The sequence below is a fragment of the Nelusetta ayraudi genome, unplaced genomic scaffold (genome assembly GCF_046127955.1).
Source record: "Nelusetta ayraudi isolate G7.1 ecotype Tasmania unplaced genomic scaffold, CSIRO-AGI_Nayr_v1 ptg000120l, whole genome shotgun sequence".
NCBI classification, from domain to species: domain Eukaryota; kingdom Metazoa; phylum Chordata; class Actinopteri; order Tetraodontiformes; family Monacanthidae; genus Nelusetta; species Nelusetta ayraudi.
In genome coordinates, this window is record NW_027466170.1 from 4,978,383 (window position 1) to 5,002,500 (window position 24,118).

Genomic DNA, 24,118 nt, shown 5'->3' on the forward strand with positions numbered 1-24,118 from the left:
GTGTTATAAGAACTGGGTATAGGATTGGTAGTATTGCGACGTGCTGATCTTTCCCAGTGGCCAGTCGAGGTATTGCAGCAAAAAAAAATCCCATGGGCCCAAAAAGTATTTTTCCCTTTGACCACAGTACAAAAATAAAGGCCTTTAAAGCGGCTGACAGGACAGATTAGCAAATCTTACTATTGTAGTTTTTTTGGTTCTGGTCCTTTTTAGCTGTTTAAAAAAAGCTAAATCCCAGAAAATCATACTGATTGGCCAGATAGATCGTGTGGGTTACAGAGGCATGATGGGAAGTGACACTACTGCGCCTGCTCTATGGGCCCATTCATGCGGAAGTCAAAAGGTTTTTCGGTGTCTGCGCTGGGTGAGCAACTCCATTCAAATGAATGAGCCGCCATGTTGGAGTCTGGGGGTGTGGTTTAAACTCAAAAGTAACCAACATGTGTTTCCATGGAGTAGAAAGTACATATATTTGTGTACAAATATTGGTTTACTCTGTAATCTTAGCGCCTGCTGGTGCAGATGTGACAGGAGGACAATGAGGCCGCGGAGAAGAGCTGGAACGCTGAATAAAACATCTGCAACAGCCAAACTTGACCGCAGTTATCTCCGAGGTGTGCAGCAATCATGAGGATGTTTTTAGAGGGGAGACGCTCTGCAGCCCTAAACTCAGCTCAGGGCCAAACTGAGGCCAGCAGCAGGTTGCTGTGTGAGCTGCTGCTACTCAACAACACGACACTGACACTGACGAGGAGGATTTAGACACCACAAAAACCAAAACAAAGAGGCTTTCTCTCTCTCTCTCTCTCTCTCTCTCTCTCTCTCTCTCTCTCTCTCTCTCACTCTGATCACAGCAGTCTGGCAGGATTTCGACAGACCACGACTGCTTTTTTCATAGATTTTGCACACGGCCCAGTCTAGGAAGAGCGTCAGATTTCCTGGAATAGAATGAGTAACGGATGCCCCACCCCTGTACTTCCTGCAGCCAGTCACACAGTCCTGTCTGGGTGTTTCCTCCCCTCCAAGTCAAAGGGGTTTAGTTTCTGTGGAAGTGCAACTCAGTCTGTCGCTCTCAGAGGTGAAATGGCTCAGTCAGGACTTCAGCTGGACCCACAAACCTTCTCTTGTTCCCTCTGTCTGGATCTTCTGAAGGATCCGGTGGCTACTTCCTGTGGACACAGCTACTGCAGGAAGTGTCTCCAATATTACTGGGATGCAGAGGATGAGAAGAGAGTCTACAGCTGCCCTCAGTGTAGGAGGACCTTCACACCGAGGCCTGTCCTGGAGAAGAACACCATGTTAGCAGCTTTAGTGGAGAACCTGGAGAAGACTGGACTCCAAGCTGCTCCTGCTGATCACTGCTATGCTGGAGCTGGAGATGTGGCCTGTGATTTCTGCACTGGGAGGAGACTGAAGGCCCTGAAGTCCTGCCTGGTCTGTCGGGCCTCCTACTGTGACTCTCACCTCCAGCCACATCTTCACTCTTCAACATTTAGGAAGCACAAGCTGGTGGAACCCACCCTGGGGCTCCAGGAGAACATCTGCCCTCGTCATGATGAGATGATGAAGATGTTCTGCCGCACTGATCAACAGAACATCTGTTATCTCTGCTCTGTGGAGGAGCATAAAGGTCACCACACAGTGTCAGTGGTAACAGAGAGGACTGAGAAGCAGAGAGTGCTGGAGGAGACCAGGCAGAAGATCCAGCAGAAGATGCAGCACAGCGAGAAAGACCTGAAGGAGCTTCAGAAGGAGGTGGAGTCCATCGACAGCTCTGCTGACAAAGCAGTGAAGGACAGCGAGGACATCTTCACCCAGATGATCCGTCTGCTGGAAAAAAGATGCTCTGAGGTGCAGCAGGAGGTCAGATCCACTCAGCAAACAGAAGTGAGTCGAGTCAAAGAGCTTCAGAAGAAGATGGAGCAGGAGATGACTGAGCTGAAGAGGAGAGACGCTGAGCTGGACAAGATCTCACACACACTGGACCACAGCCAGTTTCTCCACAACTTCTCCTCACTGCCAGCACTCAGTCAGTCTCTGGACTCCTCCTGCCTGGAGATCCGTCCTCTGAGATACTTTGAGGATGTGGCAACAGATGTGACCAAGCTGAGAGATAAAATACAGCAAGTTCTGATGGAGAGTCAGACCAACATTTCATTGACAGTGAGCAAAGTTGATGTTTTACTGTCAGGACCAGAATACAGGAGCAGAGAGGACATCCTTAGATGTCTATTTTATTCAAGTCCGTTATTAAGTCGGAAGAAGAGTGGAGTGGAGAGAAACGTGAAACAAAAGCAGAGAGTTCAGTCTTATTGGAACCATCCAAACCGATTCACTGAGACGTCCTCAAGTCCTGAGTAGAGAGAGACTGACTCGACCAGTGGTCCACATCGCCCCCACCAAACTCGATTTGCATATCGAAATCGACATTTTTATCCCGGAACTTTAGCGCGATCTCCAACTCTCTTCTGTCCTTCTATAAAGTCTCTGGAACCATGGAGCTCCTCCACAGAGTCCAGACCAGATTCTCTCAGCCGCTATACGCAGGACTCTTTGTTTCTTCAGATTCTTCAGTTGCGTTGATGAAAGTGTGACTGAAGTCGTCTCAGAGACTCTGAGCTGAATCCTCAGCTTTGATTCTTCTTCTGTCTTCATGTTTATTGGTGAGTCTCAGACTGTCAGTCAAACGCGGTGGGTGAGGCCTGGATGCTACTTCCTGTTTGTACTCTGTTGTCGACCTGATGTTTGTCTCCACAGCTGCTGGATGTTTGTGGGACTTTGTTTCTTTTCCTCTGCAGCCGATTCATCCCACAGATTAATAATCTATGATTAGTCCAGATTACAAACTTTTGAATGTAAATATTCTGAATATATTCTGAATATTATTTTGATTGTCGTCAAACCTGTTGGGCTAAAAGTGACAATAACAATTAAATAAACACATCTATAAATAAATAATGAAAGTTCCATGAAAGTGTGATTTTTAGTGAATTTCAAGCTTCTGGATTGAAACAATAAGCGTGCATGTGTGTGCGTGTGTGTGTGTGTGTGTGTGTGTGTGTGTGTGCGAGTCACCTCTGCACTTGTGTACAAATTATTTTTTTTCTGGCTGTCAGGACTAAAAGCAAAGAGCGTAAAGAACGGGGAAAAAACTCCGACAAGTTTCCTAACAGGGGTTTCGATGGCAGAGCGATCAATACGATGCTTCAAAGAGAGACAGCTGGAGCATGACGGTGTGTGTGTGTGTGTGTGTGCGAGCGTGTGTGTGTTTGTGTCAGACACAACTGGACCTTGCTGCTGTTATCAAAGTCACAGCCATCGGCTCAGATCGCTGCAAGAGCAGCAAGGAACAGAGTGGCGGAGTCATTATTCTGACAGTTAAAAACACTCTACTGGCACACACACACACGCACGCACACACACACACAAACACACACACACACACACACACACACACACACACACATACACACAAACACACACACTCCCCTGCACCCAAAAAAAACTCGTAAAGTTCACACACGACAAAGCAACAAAGAAGGGGGAAAAAAAAGTCTTGACTCAGACGAGATTATGAACATCCAGCTGTGTGTACACACACACACACACACACACACACACACACAGAAACGCACCACCGGAGGCGCAGGCTGCTGGAGCGGCACATCGATCAGCGGCCTCACTCCGTCCACGGCAGGATGAGAGCGAATCAAAGCGGAAGGAGATGGGATGTGATCGCAGTTGTTCCGGAACGTCGGGCAACTGCGACTCCCTGCAGCCGCTCGGCCGGCCAGCCGGCTAATTAAAAAATAAAGGAGCAACTTCATCGACAGGGAACGTGTGTGAGAACTTGGGTGGACAAAAAATAAGTAGAATAAAAGGTGTGCAGCAGTTTTGGAATTTGAAGTAGAAGAAGAAGAAGAAGAAGAAGAAGAAGCTTCAATCAGATTGGATTGATGGGACATTAAAAGTTCTTAGGACATCTAATGCGGTTGTAGTTGCTGTTCCTGATTTCATTAAAAGAATAGAGTGACAGGAAGAGTGAACAACAACTGTGTGTGTGTGTGTGTGTGTGTGTGAGTGTGCTTCCTCAACACGTGCAAATTTTCCACCCGGTAGGTTTTTCTCTCTTTAAGTTGGTCGACTGGATGAGAGCAGCAGGTGTCTGTCTGCTGCCCCCTCCTCCCTCTCCCCCTCCTCCCTCCCTCTGTCTTCCTGTCATATCTCTCGTCCGCCTCGCAGTTATTTCTTCCTTCTCTCACTTCACTTCTTGTTTTCTGTGACGTGAGAGAAAGGGGGGGGGGAGAGAAAGAAACCAACAACCTACATCTTGTTGTCTTTTGTTGCGCGCCGACATTGACTTCCTCCCCGGAAAGATGCGTCCGTCTGCCCAGCCGTGCGGGTCATCACTTTTTGGAATTTCCTCCACATTCTGATCTCCGTTCGGACACAATTAACAACATAAAGACAGTTTACAGATGTTGGTGTGTAAAGTTTTGTTGAGTCCTACAGCAGAGATCTCACACTAGGCGTGCAGGACCTGCAGCGAGAGATTAATATTTAAAATGTCTGCTCGGTGTGTCCGAGCGCCACATTCCTGGAAGCGTCTCCAGGTCACGGCGGCTAATTTGGTACCTGCTGGGGTTTTTTTTTCCTCTCTGCTGGCGCAGATGAAATATGGCCGGCGTAAGTAGGGAGGACGCCTTCTTCTTCTCCTTCTCCTTCTTCTTGCCCTTAAGGGTCATTTTAAATGGACAAAGGAGTCCGTCCCTCCGTCCGCAGACTCCTGGTTCCGACGCGCGGGCCGTAAATAACCACGTCCTCCAGAATATTTCTATAAATAAATTCCAGAGTGAATTTCACACCGGTGTGTCCGCGGCGTCCCGGAACACCGTGTCCTTCAGACAAAAGCAGAGAGAATGAAATCTCTGGCTCCTCATCACTCACTGGGGCTGCGGCAGAGAGCCACACACACACAAACACACACACACACACACACACACACACACACACACACACACACGTGTGGAAACCTTGGGGCGGGACTTAGAAAACAAGCCCCGCCCCCTCCCCCGGTTTGCTTCAGGATGGATCGTCTAGCGAGCAGGAATTCCTCCAGCAGGAGGAGCTTTTTTTCCCCTCGGCTGAAGTGAACGAGAGCCTCAAAGGTCAAAGGTCAGGGGTCATACTACATATCTGAAACCCCACGGGTTTAGTCAGAGTCAGACCCAGTGGATGATGATCATCATCATCATCATCATCATCATCATCATCATTATCATGACCAGCCTCCACATCAGTCACGCTGACTTGGCTTTTCTTCTTCCTGCCATTGCATCTTGTTTGTTATGGACCTTTTTTCATTTTTCTTCATTTTGTTCATTTTTTTCACCTTCTTTTTCTGCTTTATGTAACCAAGGATGACTAACTTTGAGAACATCTTCAAACTGGAGCTCCTGCCTCCTCCTCCTCCCCCTCCTCCTGCTGTGATCTACACATGTCTGTGTGTGTGTGTCTTTTAGCTGCAGACTGCAACAACAAGAACAGTGAAGATGCGGAAGGAAGGCATTGTTACATACTTACATCTTAGCTTGTTTTTTTTGTCTGTTTTTGTTTATGTTAATCTTTGTTTCACAACCTAAAGCCTCTTTGTGGTTTTTGCTGCAGTGGTTGTTGGTTTGTGACGACAGAATCGAGACGCTCGTCTTCATTCTCATCACTAATCTCTTCAGCAGCGGTGGTTGAACACGGGTGCTGTTTTCGGAGGTGAGCGCGTGGTCGTCCGGTCCAGTCGCTTCTCTCCTTCTTCCTCTTTCCGGGTGGGAAACCTCCGAGCTGAGAGCTCCTGTCTGCCCTGGGATGGATGCGGGACCTCTTGTGTTTGTGTGCGTCGGGGTCTGTAGTTTGACTCCCCGCCTTGCCTAGGTTCCAACGTATGACATCATCCCTGACTCATCGCTCATCACTCACAGCGACAGCGGAGGGCGTCCAAGAGCACCGACAGCCAAAAGATGCTCGCATCCCCGTTTACTCTTGTTTATTGATCGGATGTTCCTCCTCCTCCTCTCAGCTCGCCCAGCGCCGGTCCGGAGCTCCGGCCGTGAGTGATGAGCTGCACCCCCCCCCCCCCCCCCCCCCGGAGGTCGGATGCACGCCGTCCCCTCGCTGTCCTCAAAACACTCGGGCGACGACCACATCGCCTTGCAATCAGCTGACAGCTGTGATGTCACGGCAGGATGAGAGAGAGAGATTGGTCGACCACAGGACCAGAAAACAAGGGCAAAGTACTGCTGGGAAAGTAGAGCTGAGACATTGGAAGGGTTTGTTATGGGTTAACCTCATAATAATAACAGCAATAAATGATATCAATAATAATAATAGCTATTATTAATATGGATATTATTATTATCAATATCCAAAGGGCTTTTTATTACCATTTTTCAGTTTTTCTATTACTATCATTAAGGACAGATTAGGCAGACAGACAGGCAGACAGACAGGCAGACAGACAGACAGTGTGTTCAGTGTGAGCCCCTGTTGACCTCCTCTCATGTTGTGTGTTGTGTGACAAGTGTGGCGCTGCTCTGCAGGAGTCACTGCAAGTTCAGGCTTTGAGAGGAGAGAACGGCAACGCTTCTCGCACACACACACGCACACACACACACACTCTCTATCTCGCTCTCTCTCGCTCTCTCTCTCTCTCACTGCACCGCAGTGCAAATAAAGACGAGCTTTGTTTCACAAATCGAGGTCTTCATGACAGCTGTGCTGCTGACTTTAGACAGTCAGTATGGAGGCTGCTATTGGTGGTGGTGGCGGTGGTGGTGGGTGAAGGTGAGGTTTCTGCCACTCTCTCTCTCTCTCTCTCGCTCTCTGTCTCTCACTCTGTCTCTCTAGCTTGCCCTGTGAATAACAATTCTCTCACAAACACACACACACACACACACACACACACACACACAGACGTAAATGACAATGTCATCGTCCTCTATAATGTTTCTGCTTTATTTCCACACGTGTTGGGGAACAACAGTCGCCACAGTCTGACAGTTTGGAGGCGACGGGAGAGTCGAGAGAGTCGAGCCAAGAGAGCCACCGGTGCGGCAGGAAACCCCCGAGAGCAGAATCCACTTCCTGCGCGGCTGCGGCTGCTTTTTGTCTTTGTGTTTGCAGCCTGTTGGCACTTGGATGAATGAACGTCTGCGAAGAAGCGGCTAACTTCAGCTAGCATGCTAACTTTGCTGTGGTATCTAAAATGGCAGCTGCTCACTCTAGACGAGTGCGAGCAAGCGCAAGTTTTTCAGGTGCACCACCAGGGGGAGCCGTTGCAAGTTCGTAGAAAACTTGCTCCCTCTGCTACAACCCTTCTAAAAACTTGGACAAAGTCGCAGCCAATGTTGATATTTATTTTATTTTTTAAAAATGGGCGAACCTTTTTATATGGATCCAAACAAGTGTGGCTTCAACACCGAATACGGAACAAGCAAAGCTGAATCCTACACAATGAATAGCTTTATATTGCACACATGCATGCAAAAAAACATTGAAATAAATAAAATGTAACTAAAAATCATATGCCTCTTTTTAATACATGTACAATGTAAATGCTAATAATACATTTGGAAATAAAATAGCAATAATAAACCAATTAACTAATAATAACAATATCCTTCTATAAATGTGCAACCGTTGAAGTCCATGCCTCGGAGCAGCAAGAAAAAGTGCATCAAGAAAACATTACTTGTAATAATGTTCTGTTAAAGTGAGCAGTCTGCCAGAATACCAGCCCTTACTTATGTTTATACTCATACTTCATGCAAGAAGCTCTTTTTTTTTTTTTTTTTCTAGGCCAGTTCAGCATTTTCATCCCTCAGAAACAAACCAACACACTGGAGCAGTGATGTGACCTCGGCGGTGGCAGCTGTCGCCTAATGGAGCAACCCGTATTCCTCCGGGAGAGCAAAGAGATGAATTAAGTATAAAGAAGAGGAGGAGGGGGGATGGAGGGATGGAGGGATGGAAGGGTGGAGGGATGGAGTGATGGAGGGATGGAAGGGTGGAGCGATGGAGAGATGGACGGGTGGAGAGATGGAGGGATGGAAGGGTGGAGGGATGGAGGGATGGAAGGGTGGAGCGATGGAGAGATGGACGGGTGGAGAGATGGAGGGATGGAAGGGTGGAGGGATGGAGGGATGGAAGGGTGGCGCGATGGAGAGATGGACGGGTGGAGAGATGGAGGGATGGAAGGGTGGAGAGATGGAGGGATGGAAGGGTGGAGGGATGGAGGGATGGAGGGATGGAGAGATGGACGGGTGGAAGAGAGGTACACACTCGGCAGTCATCGGCGTACATCAGAGTGCGAGTGGCACACAGAGCTGGAATGTTATCACACGATGCATTTAAAGGTTCACGAACTGCCACCGCGTTGCAAAAATAGAAACTGAGAGAACTCCTCACACACACTCACACACACACAAACACACACACAAAAGCGCGTCATCGCCCTCTAGTGGCAACCTGCGGAATGGTCGCGGCGTTCAACCATTTACTGGCAACCTGGTTTCCTACGTTTTCCTAAATTCCTGAAAATGTGAGATAAGGAGCCACCTCCAATGCTTTTGAAAGAGGAGGTGGGGGTTTGGTAGGGGGTCGGGGGGGGTGAACTTGGATGGTGATTGGTCGAAACATCTGGCTCTGCTATTGGCTTTGCTGCCGTAAAGCCTTCCAATCCTGTTCCTGCAGTCAGAAGATATTCAAAAGACGAAAAGACACGTCTGTGTTGACGGGAAACATTTCCAAAGTGACACACGCACACACACACACACACACACACACACACACACACACACACACACACCGGACTCACACCCGTGACCTTTAACCACGTTAGAAGTCAGACACATTGAGAGAGAGAGAGAGAGAGAGAGAGAGAGAGAGACCTCAGAGCCACTGGAGCTCGATACCTCAGTTGGTTCACCTGCTGCAGTGCGACAGAGACCTCTGCAGGCTGTAGGGGGAACTGCTACTACTTCACTCACCACTGACGTGACATCGAGAGGCGGCGGCTCTGGGGGCCTTTCACTCACTGTCACTGTCACACACACACACACACTGGCAGGCAGCCACTCACTGTCAAGAAGCACCCCCCTCTTCCCCCCACCCACCCACACACACACACACACGCACGCACACACTCGCACACACGCACACACACTGGAAGCACAACAAAGTCTTCAAAATAAACCAAAAATTAAATCTGTGTGTGTGTGTGTGTGTGTGTGTGTGTGTGTGTGTGTGTGTGTGTGTGTGTGTGTGTTCTTCTATGGTAATGTGAAGACTGGCATGTTGTTTTTTTAACCCATGAATCCAGCGAGGACATTCTCAACAGTTTCATGATGAATTTATTCATCATTTAATTTCTCAGTGTGTTTTCTGTCTTCTGTGTTCCAATAATGAGTGAATGTCTGAGCAACAACTGGAGGAAATCAGTGTGTTCTCCCCCCCACCCCCCACTTTGTCCTGTGCCAGGTCATCTTGTTCATTGCAACAGAACAGAACGGGCCGGGCCGGGCCGGGCCGGGCCAACTGGTGGACTGCTGGGGCCACAGTGTGTTCTCTCAAATTTGACAGAGTGGCTGGAGCAGCAGCAGATGGATGGAGTGTTTAAGTGAGCCACATATGTAAAAAACAAGTCGCTTTAATGTCAATTGAAAATGAACCAAGGCAAAGTTGCAACCAAATCAGCGTCTTTGAAGCCCCACGGTGTTTCGATCTTTATTGAGATGACTCTGTGCTGATAAAATGGATGAAATGCAGCTGTTTTATGACTTACTTACTATTAATAATTTCTTCAAGTTTGGCAGGCCAGATTAAAAAGCTTAACGGGCCGCATATGGCCCCCCCAGCCATAGTTTGCCTTTGCCTGCAACAGACAGACACGGACTCAGGTCTTGTGTTTCTGGCCTTGTTTTTGTCTGTTGTCTTTGCTACTTTGTCGATTTTGTGTTTTATTTGAACTTTGCCTACAGGTTGACTTTGTGTTATTCCGTGAAAAAAAAAATTAAAAAAAACAATGCTTGATTTGATGCTTTTGCTTGAATCATGCATTTGGGTTCAGTTCCTTGAGTTCGGACCACACAGAAAGTGAACGACGTTGGAGAGAAAAGACCAACAAAGAAAACACGGCCAGGCGCCGTAACCGCCAATCAGCAGGAATCCACGTCAATATCAGAGCTTGACCAGGACATGTTTGGAGGTGGTGAAATAATTTATGAAATAAGAAATGAAAAATGTTGGGGGGAAATGTGTATTTCCACCTCAGTGATTTCTACTTTATTTCGTCTGGGTCTCTTTTTTTGCAGGGTAATTTGTCCCTTTATGCCCTGAAGTATTATTCAAATGAAACAATTTTATGATTGAATTTACTGACTGCTTGGGCGACCGCGCCGGCAAAGTGACTCTCTTACAAAACATGCAAAGTTGCAAATTCGGCGTCGGCGTGCAAATTATCCCCCGGCTAATGACGAAGAAAAAGGCCGTTTGCTCTCAGGTTTCTGATCCGACGCCGACTTTTTCAAAAACATCTCCAGCGTTGAAGTCGGAAGCTACCGAGACGCATGACAGTGACGCAGTCATCGCTTCAAGTCAGAAGCTGCGTTGCCATGACCCCTAGAATTGCGCCAAAACCTAAATTTGGCAATAAAAAACTGGTGATGGAAACACGTAAACTTCTCAAATATCGCAAAACGATCGTACTTTGTCAAAATTTTGGAAATAATGCTTTTATTTTGCAAAAAACTGTCGTGGAAATGCAGCTATTGTTGAGTTTCTGCCAACGTACGTCTGCATTTGGAGACTTGGTGGGAAAAATAAATCTCCGTCTTTCGTCTTCTCAGTCTGAAGCCGATGAAAGACGAGGTTGCGTCAAACCGCCGTCCAGTCGTGGTGATGTTGTGAACTGGCGTGTTAAAGTGATTCTGACTGATGTCCAGCAGGGGGAGTCCAATGTCCTCCTGTGTTCTAAAACCGCTCGGCCATTTTGCACTAAATGCATTATTGAGGCCCATTCCTCCCTCGGAGCGGTTGCGCGTGTGTGTGTGTGTGTGTGTGTGTGTGTGTTTGCGCCTGTTTCAAGTCCTTGCATCATTTTTTTCTGCTACCAAACGCGTCTCTTGCTGCAGTCTTTTAGCGCGCCGCCAACAAACTCTGCCTTTTAACCACTGCCCCCCCCCCCCCCATCCCCCACCCCCGCCCCCACCCATCTCCACTGCTATGTTTCCAACCACCACACCCCCACCCCTTCCAAAACTCGCTCGCTCCCCTGTTTTTTCTGCCGCTCCGTCTTTGATAATCCGACGGAGAACATCGCCCGGCCGCAGCTCAGCGCCGCTAATCTGTTCAAACTGACACAAAACGTTAAGCTGCTCCGCTCGCCGGGGCGAGGAAACTGGGAGCCGCCTGCCGAGTTTTTAATTGGTGGCGTTAAAAAAAAAAAAAAAAAAACCCTCAAAGAATCAAAGTCATTGCAAATGTTCTGTGTTCCCTCTGCTGGGGAGAACACGCTGCCGCGTCATTGGCCGGCTCCTGCCCGGACCGCCGGTCCAGACGTCACTTTTAGCCACTTCTGATTGGCTGTTCAGTTCCAAAAGGGTTTTGTTTTTTTTTGTCTGGTTGCATCATTTGGTGACACTCAAAAATGTCTTGTCATTTTTTGCTTATATTTTGCTGCTGCCTTGAAAACACTGGAGCAAACTTTAGTTTATTACCATGTTATTATTTACCAGCATTATGACCTGAACTTATTAATGCTGTTATTTAAAAACCAAGCAAAACAACTGTCATCTGCAGTTTTATTAACTTCCCTTTCCGTTTTGGCTTAGTTTGGTCCTCGTTTTTTTGTTTTTTTTTGTTAGTTTATCTCAATTTGAGTTTTTATTCATTTGATAACTTGCTATGTTTTGCCGTGGTAGATAAAATGTTTCCCAAAGTCCCCTCGCCTTGCAGCCACAGCCCACGTATTCAGTGCTGAACATCTGGAGGACAACAAAAGGAGCTTCGCCCTCACTTAGACTTCAGCTCGTCACCTTCTGGGAGCTGCAGCTTCTCTACACCTGCTGTTGCAATGAGGGATAGCTGGGCGGAGAGGGGAAGGAGGGGTGGAGGTGGTGGAGGAGGAGGAGGAGGAGAACGAGGCGTGAATCGATACTTCACCTGAGGCCTGAACAGAAGGCGGCTCTGTTCCTGCTCTAAGTGAACAACACAACTCATGATGTTGCACACACATCAAAACCGCCAGGGAGAGGTCTGAGCCCAGTGTGTGTGTGTGTGTGTGTGTGTGTGTGCATGTGTGTGTGTGTGTGTGTCTAATGGATGGCCCAGCTGGTGGTCCAGGTGTGTGGGAGGTTCTGAGTCTTGGCAGACAGCGACTGTGGGCACAGATTTCAAAGCGGACGCAACTGGTTTCACACAACAAACTTACACACACACACACACACACACACACACACACACACGTCCCCACCTTTTAACTTATGAGGAGTGACTCCTCCAGCCGGCGACGCCTTATTATGAGTTTATGGGCGCCGCTGCCCAGTCGCAGGCTGTACGACGGCTGAACGACTGACAACTGGAGTGGAAGCGACAATAAAGCGTCCAGCTGCACAACACGATGGCGGCCAGCGACTGTTCCCGTCCAATCAGTGGTCCTGGATGCACAGCAGAGCGTATCGGACAAGTCGTGTGATCTGCAGCTAATCGTTAAAAGTTCAGCCCCGAGACCTTGTCACACTTGCAGCTGCTGCTGCTGCTGCTGCTGCTGCTGCTGCTGCTGCTTGGAGCTGCTGCTGCTGCTGCTGCTGCTGCCGCTGCCGCTGCTGCTGCTGCTGCTGCTGCTGCTGCTGCTTGGAGCTGATGGAGCTTTGTGGAATGAAATGAAAGATATTGCTTAAAGACCCTGTTGAACGTGTGAGTCTCCGAGAGTCGGCAGCAGTAGATTGTCACTCAAGGCATCAAAACTATGAATGAACACATATGGAATATGTATGAAACAAAAAAGAGAAATGTGAAATAACTCAATCAAATTTCACATTTTAGATGATCTAGAAAAGAACATATTTAGATATTTCACTTTTTTTTTTTTCTTTTGTGGATTAATGTGGCAAAATTACAAAAAAGAATTGCCAATTTGACAAGAGAAAAAAATGTGTGCAGGCGTTGGAAGAGAAGGAGCGAAAAAGGAAAAAGACAGAACGAATCCCAAGGCCTGAAATAAAGGATGAGTGGTTGCTGATGGTTAGCGCCACCTGGTGGTTCACTTGTTGATGCTTTTAAATGAGTGACGTGCAGTCAAGAACAAGGTCCAAGTAATGAGCCTTAATTCTCCTCAGTGCTGCAGCCAACAGAGCAACTTCTGCACAACTGCAACATTTCAGACTCTCTCAGACGAGTCAGACTGATCTCCTGCTCTTGGAAGCTGGGCTGATAAAGTTTCATTAGGTTCTTCTCCAACATCCCGGTTCTTCCCTCTGCTTGCTGTGATTTACTGCCTCAGTGCAGTACAGTAGCATTGGAAGTGTCCAAGTATTTCCTTGTTCATTCTGCGTGCAGCAGATCTCAGAAGTGGTGATTCAAAAACTGAGCTGATTCACTGCCTCAGTCTGTACAGTGTGTGTTTACGCGCATCTGTTTATAATATAATATTTCTTCTAAGTGTTTCCTGTCTTCGCAGGAAGTGAACAGAGTCTTTATGTCACCGTCTCGTCTTCCTCCAGCGCAGTTTGAAGGAAAACGTGAGCCGTTTGTGAGCGACAAGCTGCTTTTTACCATCAGCAGTGTGAGACAGAAGGTTTGTGCGGCCGATAAGCCGATCGGCAGATTTGCAGCTTGTGACTTTGTGAATTAATGCGACTCATCGTTTCAATGAGGGTTGTTTTTTTTCTCTCGGAAAATAAACAAAAACGCCTGATTTGATGGTTTGGCAGTCAGACGTTTGGGTGGAAAAAAAAGAAAGAAAAATTATTAGAAACGAAAGGTAAAACACACATAAAACACATAAAACACACAAAACAGTGCACGCCAGTGCACACACACACACACACACACACACACACACACACACACACACACACACTTCCTTAGACCACAAGAAGACACATCAAGCTTGCCCCCCCCCCCTCACTTTCTCCTCCTCCTCCTCCTCCTCCTCCTCCACCTCTTCCTCTCTTTTCCCTCTTCTTCCTCCTCCTCCTCACACCCGGAGCTGAAAATATCTGCAGGCCTTCCTCCTCCACTATCAAACAATTGTTTGTTCTCATTATCATAACCCATTAATCCTGATCACACTCAAGCCAAACTTTCTTTCTGTTTTTTCTGTACACACACACACACACACACACACACACACACACACACACACACACACAAACACACACACACACTTCGGTTTCGCTATTCATAATTCATAGGTTCGGATCAGACGGAATGTTTGATCAGGTTTACAGTCTGGGCTGCGAATCAGAGAATAAACAGTCATTAATATCAGGCACTCAAAGTGATGCAGGGAAACAGCTGATGGTTGATGGCTGAGTGAAGGTGACGGTGTGTGTGGGCTCGTTGCATTATGGGGACTTTTTGTGGAGCAGCAGCAGCAGCAGTGAATCGCTAGACAGGAAGGAAGAAAAAGACCTTGGAACCAGGATCTTTCTCCTTACGACCTCCAGAGGATCTGAGGAGTCAAGACGTCAAGTCTGATGAATTGATCAAACAAGCTGCGTCTGAGATGGAAATGTTTTTGGGTTTTTTTTCGCCCCTAGTATCCAGGTAAATGTAAAGTGAATGTTTGGCAATAAAACAGAGATGCGGATTAACTTTGTCGCCACCTAGTGGCCGAAGCAGGTAAAGACACCGCCGACCACTAAATCTGCGCATTAGCCCTTTAGCAGCTGCCTTTCTCCTTGTTCCTCCTGCTGAGCCACTGCCGACCTCTGACCTTTGCTCCCTTCACACTCTCACACATGCAGCTTATACAGCAGCAGCCTGGACCTAAATGAATGAATGGATCCATGATGTCATGGTTGCAGGTTCGAGGCTCCGTCCGTGTTTCTCCTTCCGCCGCCACATGACACGATGCTTCTGCATCGCTCTGCTTGTCTGCCTGCATGCCCCTCCCCTCGCCCCACCCCATCCTGCCAAACAAAAAAAAAGTGTGAGTTTATGTGCCGATGGAACGTCTTTAAATATTCATCAGACTCATCTCCACTGCCATGTAATTAACAAAGTTATCCAGCCAAAGTCATCCAAAGGAAAGAAAAAAAAAACCTGTCATTATCCAGATGATTAGACTTCACACTTTCATGTTTGGAGAGGAAGCAGGGAAAAAAAACATTAGTGGGAATTTTATTTATTTTTTTTGCCTGCCTCTCATTTTCTACAAAACAGAAACAGCTTTTCCAACAAATTATTCTTCACATTTGTTCTTTTGGATTAAACTTACAAAAGAAAAAAAACTAATTCAAACCAATCCTAGGCCTCAAATTAATGAATCACGGCTATTTCATCCTATTATAGCACTTTTTGTGACAGATTGTACACGACTAGAATTAAAGGAGAAAGCAGCACGTGGCCAGAGATTCACTCTGAGGCTGCTGCTGCTCTTCTAGACTTCAGGGCCCTGATTCGTCTGGATCGTTTGTGAAGGTGGTTGGTTCAAGCTATAGATTCCTATTAAAAGTGTGACATCTGCAGAGTGTGAGTTGACCTGGTGGCTCTTGTTGGAAATGATGTAAAAAAAAAAACCTTCAGGTGAAGCTGTGCAGGAGGACGTGAAACAAACAAATCATCAGGCGGTGCAGGAACCTCTGAAGGCCTGAGGTCCAAGACCTTCAGAGGTTCCCTTCCTCCTCTCAGAACCGCCACTGGACCCACCGGACTACCAGTCTGAGGCTGCCGTCAGTGATGACGCGGCTGCGGTTCTGTCCCCGGCCGTCAGCACATTCCGGTGGCGATGCTGTGACGGTGATGTGAGACACTTCCGTGCTTTCTGTCTCTCCAGGAGACACACGCTTCCTCTGCGTGACCTCATCACATTAACGCTGTCACCCGTTTTTTTTGTTAGAAAAACGACACGTTTTTGTTTTTGAAGGAGTTTGTGGCCTCTAAGCCCTGCCAGCCGACGCCCCCTGGTGGCCCACTAACGTCCTTTCACTCTCGACCTTGTTCCGGAGGGCTGGTGAAGGCAAGGAAAGAGGTGAGAGAGAAAAAAAAAGAAGGAATTTTCGGTGCACGGCCAGAAATCAGCTCTCTAGGATTCTTCCAGGACTCGTCATTATCTGAGAGCCAGAGAGTCCCTGCTTGTGTAATCTGCCTGCTCCCCCTTTTAAAGAGCCATTAGATTACCTTGATGTTTCACAATGCAGCAAATTAGGCTTACTGGAATCCCAGCGCTAATAAGATTAGGGCCCTTTTTCTCCAATGTGGAGGAAGAAAAAAGTGTCAGAATGTGCAGAGAAGAAGCCGAGGAGCGACAAAGACTCGGAGGAGTCCCGGGTTCTGCCTGGCTGAGCGGGAAGGTAATGAGGTCCCGGCGTTCCGGTGGAGAGAGGGAGAAAGAAGAGAGAGAGAGAGAGCACAAACAAGACAGAGGTGAGCGGAATATCTGATCGTGCACACCAAGGAAGAGCTGGGAGTCGTCTGCGCTGGGAACACTGGGAGCAAACCAAGGAATTTGTTTTTGGGAGGGAAGAACAAGACGTCATTGAAGGAAAACAAAGGAAGAAAGAGAGGGAGAGAGGGAGAGAGAGAGAGAGAGACAGAGTCACTGTTGACGAAGAAGAAGGAAAGGACGTTGTCACTTCCGTCAAGGAGGAGAAGAAGGAGGCAGGGCTGAGGAAACGAGCAGTCACCTCTTTAGAAGGAAAGAACTTTGCATCACCTGGGTGAGGAGGAGAGAGAGTGGAGTCTTTTTTCTTTTTTTTCTTTTTTCTTTCCTGTGAGCTGAACGGTGGAACAGCTCTCTGCATGAAAAGATGGGTGGAGCTTCCCATTCCTTTTTTTTTCCTTTTTCTTTAAAGGAGGCCAACGCTAAAGTACCAAAAAAAAAACTTGCATTCTACCAGCAGGGGCCGCCAAAGCTGGTTGCAAAAACAGACTAAAAATAAAAATGATTGGCTGTCAAAAGAGGGAGGAGCCCTGAATCACAATGGGTGCAATGTTTCTGTTGGTCAAAAAAAAGTAATAATTGGCCAATCGGCTCGAAGGTCCATTCTGGCGGATTTGGTCACATTTGGAGTAAAAACGGCCTGAAAGTTGTGGGCGTGGCTAAGGTTTATTAGCCCAATCCCCCCAATCACAATTCACCTCTGGCCCCGCCCACCACACATCCCAATATGGAAGCTTCCAGTTTCCAAAACAGCTTCAGCTGCTGACCTTGAAAGCGACCTGCAGGGCTTCAGAACCAGTGGGTGAGGTCACCGTGACTCCGCCCATCCTCAGACACAGCCAATGAGAGGAGGAGGTGTCACCGTCGCTGACCCGGACGAAGGGCGGCGCTCCTCCTCCTCCTCCTCCGCCATCCGTCCGTCCACCTCTGGGGGTCGAGGGACGATTCTGACCTCAGGGGTCAGAGGTCGGAGGTCAGGTGGGGTGAGGTGAGAGGCAGCGGTTTGCACAGCGCAACCAGGTGACTCACCTGTGAGGAGTCTTAGTTGTGGAAGTTCTGGAGGAAGACTTTGTAAAACACGGCCTAACTCATAATAGATTTCCCTCTGTTCTGCAAGAAGATGAAATATTATTTTTTCAAAAAAAAAAAACCTGCTCATTAATTCATCCTGTTCATCTCAACAGAGGACGGCGGTGATGAATAGACATTCCTTTTAGTCTTATTTTTTAATAAAGTGGAAGTTTCATCTGTGTCTAAATCTGTTGGAAGTCTGAACTGTTTTTCTTCTTCTTTGACACAAAAGTGCTGAATTGAAACAGGAAAAAATGTTCCCGGTGAAAAGGAGAAGAAGAAGGAAAAAAAAAAGGCAGCGCAACGAAAAAATAAGGCACGACTTTGATCAAGGCAAAACTTATGAAGGCTGAATTTAATGCAGCAATAATTTGCCCGCTCCGTAAAAACCTTTCTTTTTTATCCTTTTTATTAAAGAGCATTTTATCTTTGGCTTGAATGTGAATTCTGATCCGTAATGAGCTCAGGAAAGAGTCAATTTAATGCCTCAATTTATGGTGAATTTTTATTTCCCCAACGTGATGCCGTGGCGTTTGGTGGAGTCACAGCGCCCTCCTTTGTAAGCCCAGGGAAGTACAGCTTTCTTTTTAAAGCACCACCACTGCTGTGTGTGTGTATTTCCTGTAGAGCGGGAGACCCGTCTGACTCAAACCTTCACCTTCGCCTCAGTATGCAGTCTCACAATCAGCCTGAAAGAATAACGACTAAAGTGTCGAGAGTCATTCAGTGTGTTTTGTGAATGAAGTCGCTTGACAATAAACTGGACTGGGCTCGGAACACCGGTGCCCTTCTTTAAAGGCCAGAGCCGCCTCTACTTCCTGAGGAGGCTCAGGTCATTTAACATCTGCCCGACTATGCTGAGAATGTTTTATGAGTCTGTGGTCTCAAGTGCTATCTGGTTTGCCATGGTGTGCTGGGGCAGCAGATTGAAGGTCGCAGACTCAAACAGGCTCGGCAAACTCATCCGCAAAGCTGACGACGTCACTGGAGTGAAGCTGGACTCCTTGGAGTCGGTGATGGAGAGACGTATGCTTCGGAAACTGCAAAGTATTCTGGAAAACACCGCCCAGCCCCCTCCATCAGTTCCTGGTCCAACACAGAAGCACACGGACCAGGAGACTTTAGACTTCCCACCTCAAAGACTGAGCGCCACAGAAGATCTTTTCTTCCTGTTGGCAGTTAAACTGTACAATTCCTCCTTGTGAAATCACTGTCTGCCACATACATCCACATGCATTCATCCAGAATTTTACAGTATTTTATAGTTATATGCTCTTTATTTCCGGTTAATGTTAAATTTGCATTTGGCACTATGCCAATTTTTTCATACTGTCAGCTTTGCACTAAGTAAAAATAGCCGCTTATTTAATTTGTTATTGTTTTTATCATTTTTTTTTAGTTATTGCATGCTTCTATATTTTACGTACATTACTCAAGTTGTCTGGAGCCCTGTTACTAAAAGAATTTCCCTCGGGATAAATAAAGTATTTCTGATTCTGATTCTGATTCTGATATTCAGTGATGCACAATTTACTTGACTCCCGTTGTCGTGGCAGAGAGCCGGGGTCAGAGGTCAAAGTCTGGAAGGAGGAGGCGGGATCACACTGCCATCACAGGGGAAGACTGTATCCCCCTGGGTGCGTTCAGGGACGCCCCAGCCAGTAGGATTGTTGAGCATCCAGGCCACTCCGGTCTCACCTGAGCAGACCTCTTACCTTCCGACCACCGCAGCGGTCGACACCGCTGCCTAGCAACAGAGCAGCAGCAGCAACCACCGGCCCTCTGCAGAGAGAGAGGGTGAGAGAGAGAGAGAGAGAGAGAGAGAGAGAGAGAGAGAGAGAGAGAGGGAGAGGGAGGGAGAAGAGTTGCGGTTGGACAATATATTGATTGGTGTTTGTTTCTAAAGATGTTTCAATGACAGATTACACAATGTGGCTGCATAAACAGACACATATTGATTTGTCTGCTTGTGTGTGTGTGTGTGTGTTGGGGGGGTGTGTGTGAGGGATTTTTCAGACCAAACTCAAGCAGAGCTTATTATTATTATTATTATTATTATTATTAATAATAATAATAATAATAATAATAATAATTATTATTATTATTATTATTATTATTATTATTATTATTATTATTAATGTTCAAAAACAAAAGCCACTTAGCTCTGTGTTTACAGCCTGCTGCTAAAAACGTGCTGCCAGTCACACATGAAGGATGACAACAGACGTGGCGGCAGCAGCATTTGTGGGCTCCAGTGAAGTCAGTGTCTCTGTCTCCCTACTCCTCCTCCTCCTCCTCCTCCCTCTCCTCCTTTTCCTCCTCGTCCTACTCCTCGTCCTACTACTCCCCCTCTATTTCCCAGAATCCCCTCCTCCTGCTGCAGCTTCCCGCCCAGAGAGGAAGGATGGAGAGAGACGAGGATTAAGAGGGACAGCTCTTAATTTTTGGTTTGACTGTACGACAGCCTGCTTCTTCTCAACCTCAGCCACTGCACACACACACACACACACACACACACACACACACACACACACACACACACACACACACACACACACACACACACAGGAGTGATCAGCTGTCATTGAAATACATTTGAATCACACACCTGACAAAATCGCACATGTAAAACCAGGCCCTTTGTGATGTCACAGGCAGCGCTGATACCTCTCTCTGGTTAGATAATGACTCCTCCAGCCAGGCGCTGTCTTCACCCTGTGAGGACTGACTGACCTGGGGGACCAGGGGAGTTTAACCAATCGGGGCCACTTTGCAATTCTACTGGATAAACAAGATCACTGGATTGCAATCCAGCTATCCCATGAAATCTGCAGGATTTCTATTTTTGTATTTTTTTCTAATTGCTGCTGGATTATTTCTGTCTTGTCGAGGGAGGTTAAAAATTGCTAAACAACATTCAGATCATCAAATACTGTTTGTAATTATACTGATTAAAGTTTCTCAACAGGCTGCTCATCACACTGCAGGGCAACGACAGCAACAATTCAAAAGATCACAGTCACAATTTTACAATTCAGGATTCACAATTTTTTTTACATATATTCCAAGCCTGATGCAAGCTGGAAACCCGAGCTGTAGCTTCACCTCACTTCCGGTTTCCTGTGCTCACTCCCTCCCACCTTCTTCCCAAACAAACCGCCATCCATAAGATCAACCGTCACTAGGCTACAGCCACTGCCAGCCATATCTGCCTCTCAAACAATCACACCGAATCCTTTTTTTTTTTTAAATTATTATTAATGTTTTTACTCTATTTTTTATGAAAGCACGGGCACAGAGGACCGCGTTGCCGCAATTTTAAAGCCACTATCACCTAATCCGGCGTCATAGAGGCTACACATCATATCTATATGTATCTATTTTTGTAAAAATCCAGTTCTCAGAGCGTCGTGTTTATTTATTTTTTTTGCACAGGAAGGAGAGAAGATGTCTTCCCGCGCGACGCACGAGAGGAGGAGATACGGCGCGCGGCTGCCGTGCGCGGCGCTGCCGCCGCTGCTGCTGCTCTGCATCCCCGGTAAGACACCCGACAGGCGGCCGCTCGCCGCTCCAGGCACCGCGGATCAACAACCAGCTCCGTGATGGGCGGGATCCTTAGGGGCGGGAGGTGGGGGTGGGGGGAAGAAGAAGAAGAAGAAGAAGGAAAAGGAAAAGGAAAACACGGCGCTCGTGCAGCGTGCGGGCCTGAGAATCACAAACACGACAGGAGACATGATGCAATTCTGATATTTGTCGTCGTTTCCTGTTTTGTTCGCATCAAATAAGCCAATTGTGGCTCCGCGACGATTCGCAGTTGTGGTTGCGCGTTCAGAGGGCTTATTATTTATTACCGTCCACTTTGCCTCCGCTCGCGCGCAGCCGAGGCGCGTGCACGCTGGGTAATTATAGTGCACGATATTAAAAATAAATCAATTCTGGCCGGTGGTGTTTTTGTGTGTGTTGAGTGACGGCTGCCGAGGATGTTGTGTCACGCAAAGACACAACATCCTCAATCTGTCAATCAGGAGGCGGATTCAACAAATAGGGCAACAATTTGTTTCTGGCCGACATCTGGCAAAGAGAGGTGGTCACGTGACGAGCCATGCTTGACTTGGTGGTTCGTTGTAATGAGAAGATTGTGTTGTTGTTGTTGTTGTTGTCGTTGTCGTTGTCGTCGTCGTCGTCAGCAGGCAGAGATATCAGCGCAGAACCTGCAAATTGTCTATCAAGCCGCTCGCATCTGCTGCTACCACTGAATTTACAGTGGTTCTTCTTCCTATTGGACTCCAGTGGAGCAGCTTCACGCCACAAATGATCCTCAAACCTTGCCCAGATGTGTAGGATAGTGTGTTTAGCCCTCTGTTTGCAGTCTCCCGCTGAGAAACAAAACAAACACAACAGAGACCTTCTTGGATTCTGGTCATGTCATGAAAGAGACATGAAAAAAAAAAATCAAACGGCCGTGGACAAAACTCGGCTGAAGGTGCGGGACCCTGGTGTCGCTGCCCTTTGTGATGTCATAAAGTGCTCATTGCCCAAACTAAATGTTAGCAGTAGCAATCTGAGAGGATTTTTTTTTTTTTTTTTTTATAATCACACAGCACGGACGCTTCAACCCAGCAGAGAACGAGGTGCATCTGAAGCTCGACTATTCTTAGACGGCCTCAGCAGCCTGCTCGCATTCTGCACGGTGGCCAAGTGTAAGCGGATCCACAGCGGCCGTGGCAGCACAGAGAGATGCTGCCGTGCGTCAACAGGCCGCACGTTGATTTCTCTTTGATGATATATTTAACATCACCACCACGCTGGCCGAGGAAACAGCAGCAGCTCGGAGCCCCGCGGCTGCCCCCATATCAGCCCCCAAATCAGCCCCCAAATCATCCACTTAATCAACCTCTAAATTAACCTCTAAATCAGTCCCCAGATCAGCCCTCCAGTCACCCTCTGATGATGCTCTCTTCCGGAGAAATCTGGAAGCGTGAAACCGACTCTGACCCATTAACTGGACAGTTGCTGTTGAGGCAGGCAGGGGGCGGCACCAGTCTGAGGCTGGAAAACCCACCAGAAGTGGTTATTGATCCGTCGGGCACGATGACCACAAGCACACAACGACGCACTTGAACATTAACGAGGCACTTTGACACCAGCGGCGCCTTTCAGCTGCCGCTTCCTGCTGAGTCCCAGCAGCGTTTTCCCCTTTTCCCGGCCTTCAAGCCGCACCGACTGACCCATGACTCTGCAAGTGGCACTTCTTCCCCAGCGGCACTAGAGGGCAGCAGCGCACTGACGGGAGAGCGCTTCAGAACCTCGTCCTGAAACACCACTAGAGGGCGCAAGAGCATGAATTCTTGCAGAAAACGAGGCAGAATGAGGCAAAACAGGAGGCTTTTCCTGCCCTGCAGTCTTCATGTCTAGTTCAAACACAACAATCATTTCTTGATGTCAGGTTTAGAGCCTTTTTGTTTCGTATTTCAAAGCGTTTCACTCTAAAATCCTAGCTGCCACTAAAACACAGCAGTTTTCCTCTTTAATGTCCCTGAACGAGGGTGCTGATGACTCGGCCCACTACCGCTGTCCAGAAGCTAGGGGGCGCTGTGTGTCTGCTTCTGCTGCTGCTGCTGCTGCTGCTGCTGCTGCTGCTGCTGCTGTTGCTGCAGAATCCCACTGCAGGCCGCCTGAGTGCTCTCCGAGTTGGAATGCGCTGCTATCTTAAAGCGGCCAGACTCTGCGGCTCGACTAAAAGTAGACACGACTGTCAATAATGCATTTAAAGCAGCGGTGAGGGTGGGGTGTGGGGGAGAGGGGAGGATGTAAAGTAGCTTTTAGCTCGTCGTCCGTCCGGCCACTCACTCCATATGTTGCCGTGTTGTCGGGGCTGAACAACGCAGGAGGCGTCCTCCTGGATCTTACAGGCTGGAAAAACAGGCGGCGGTTTCTCAGTGTCACAGATTCTGCTGTGATGCTGTGAATCTGTGAATCGTCTAAACTGATGTTTTCTCATGACGATCTGTGTCAGTGGAGAACAGCAGAGAAATGAGGGGGAAAAGACGCGTTCTCGATAATCGGCCCTCTGTGAGGTCACAAAGGGCTCTGATACCACCGACAATGCGTCGGCGTTGAGCTGGCTGGCTGCAAACACAGGGCCAGGGCGGTTCTCTGAAACTCCAGAGGAATAACTTCCCACTGTGACAACTTCAGCTTCTTTGTTTTGGTTTCGGAGCCTAAATGCAGCAGAAGCAAAGAATCTCCGCCCCGCTGCAAACACCGGGTTCAGTCGTCATTTTTCTCCTCTGATCTGATCTGGGATGTTTTTCGTCGGCCTGCGAGCGCTAACGGGAGGTCGATGACCTCAGAGTGTGAAACAGCGGCTGAGTGCAGCTTCATACCCTGCTG

At 47.7% G+C, this 24,118-nt stretch overlaps 2 protein-coding genes across 2 annotated transcripts in view; both read left to right on the forward strand.

Annotated features, from left to right (window-relative positions):
- The first annotated feature begins 1,029 nt into the window (after positions 1 to 1,029).
- On the forward strand, positions 1,030 to 2,963 carry LOC142903974 (E3 ubiquitin/ISG15 ligase TRIM25-like). The gene is made up of 2 exons (XM_076049888.1): positions 1,030 to 2,140; positions 2,364 to 2,963. Exons 1-2 carry the CDS (start codon positions 1,084 to 1,086, stop codon positions 2,447 to 2,449), a joined length of 1,143 nt encoding a protein of 380 aa, XP_075906003.1. The 5' UTR covers positions 1,030 to 1,083; the 3' UTR covers positions 2,450 to 2,963.
- Positions 2,964 to 20,901: 17,938 nt separating this feature from the next.
- Positions 20,902 to 24,118, forward strand: part of scn2b (sodium channel, voltage-gated, type II, beta) — an 8,835-nt gene continuing 5,618 nt past the window's right edge. Inside the window, exon 1 of the mRNA XM_076049912.1 lies at positions 20,902 to 21,263. Within this exon, the coding sequence (XP_075906027.1) occupies positions 21,173 to 21,263 (91 nt within the window). The 5' untranslated portion in view covers positions 20,902 to 21,172. The remainder of the gene's footprint in view (positions 21,264 to 24,118) is intronic.

Bases quoted from the DNA above. Each gene is read 5' to 3' on its own strand.
- LOC142903974 (XM_076049888.1), top strand. From the start codon at position 1,084: ATGGCTCAGTCAGGACTTCAGCTGGACCCACAAACCTTCTCTTGTTCC. The intron at 2,141-2,363 runs GTCAGACCAACA...TCCTGAGTAGAG, and splicing joins ACAGCAAGTTCTGATGGAGA to AGAGACTGACTCGACCAGTG.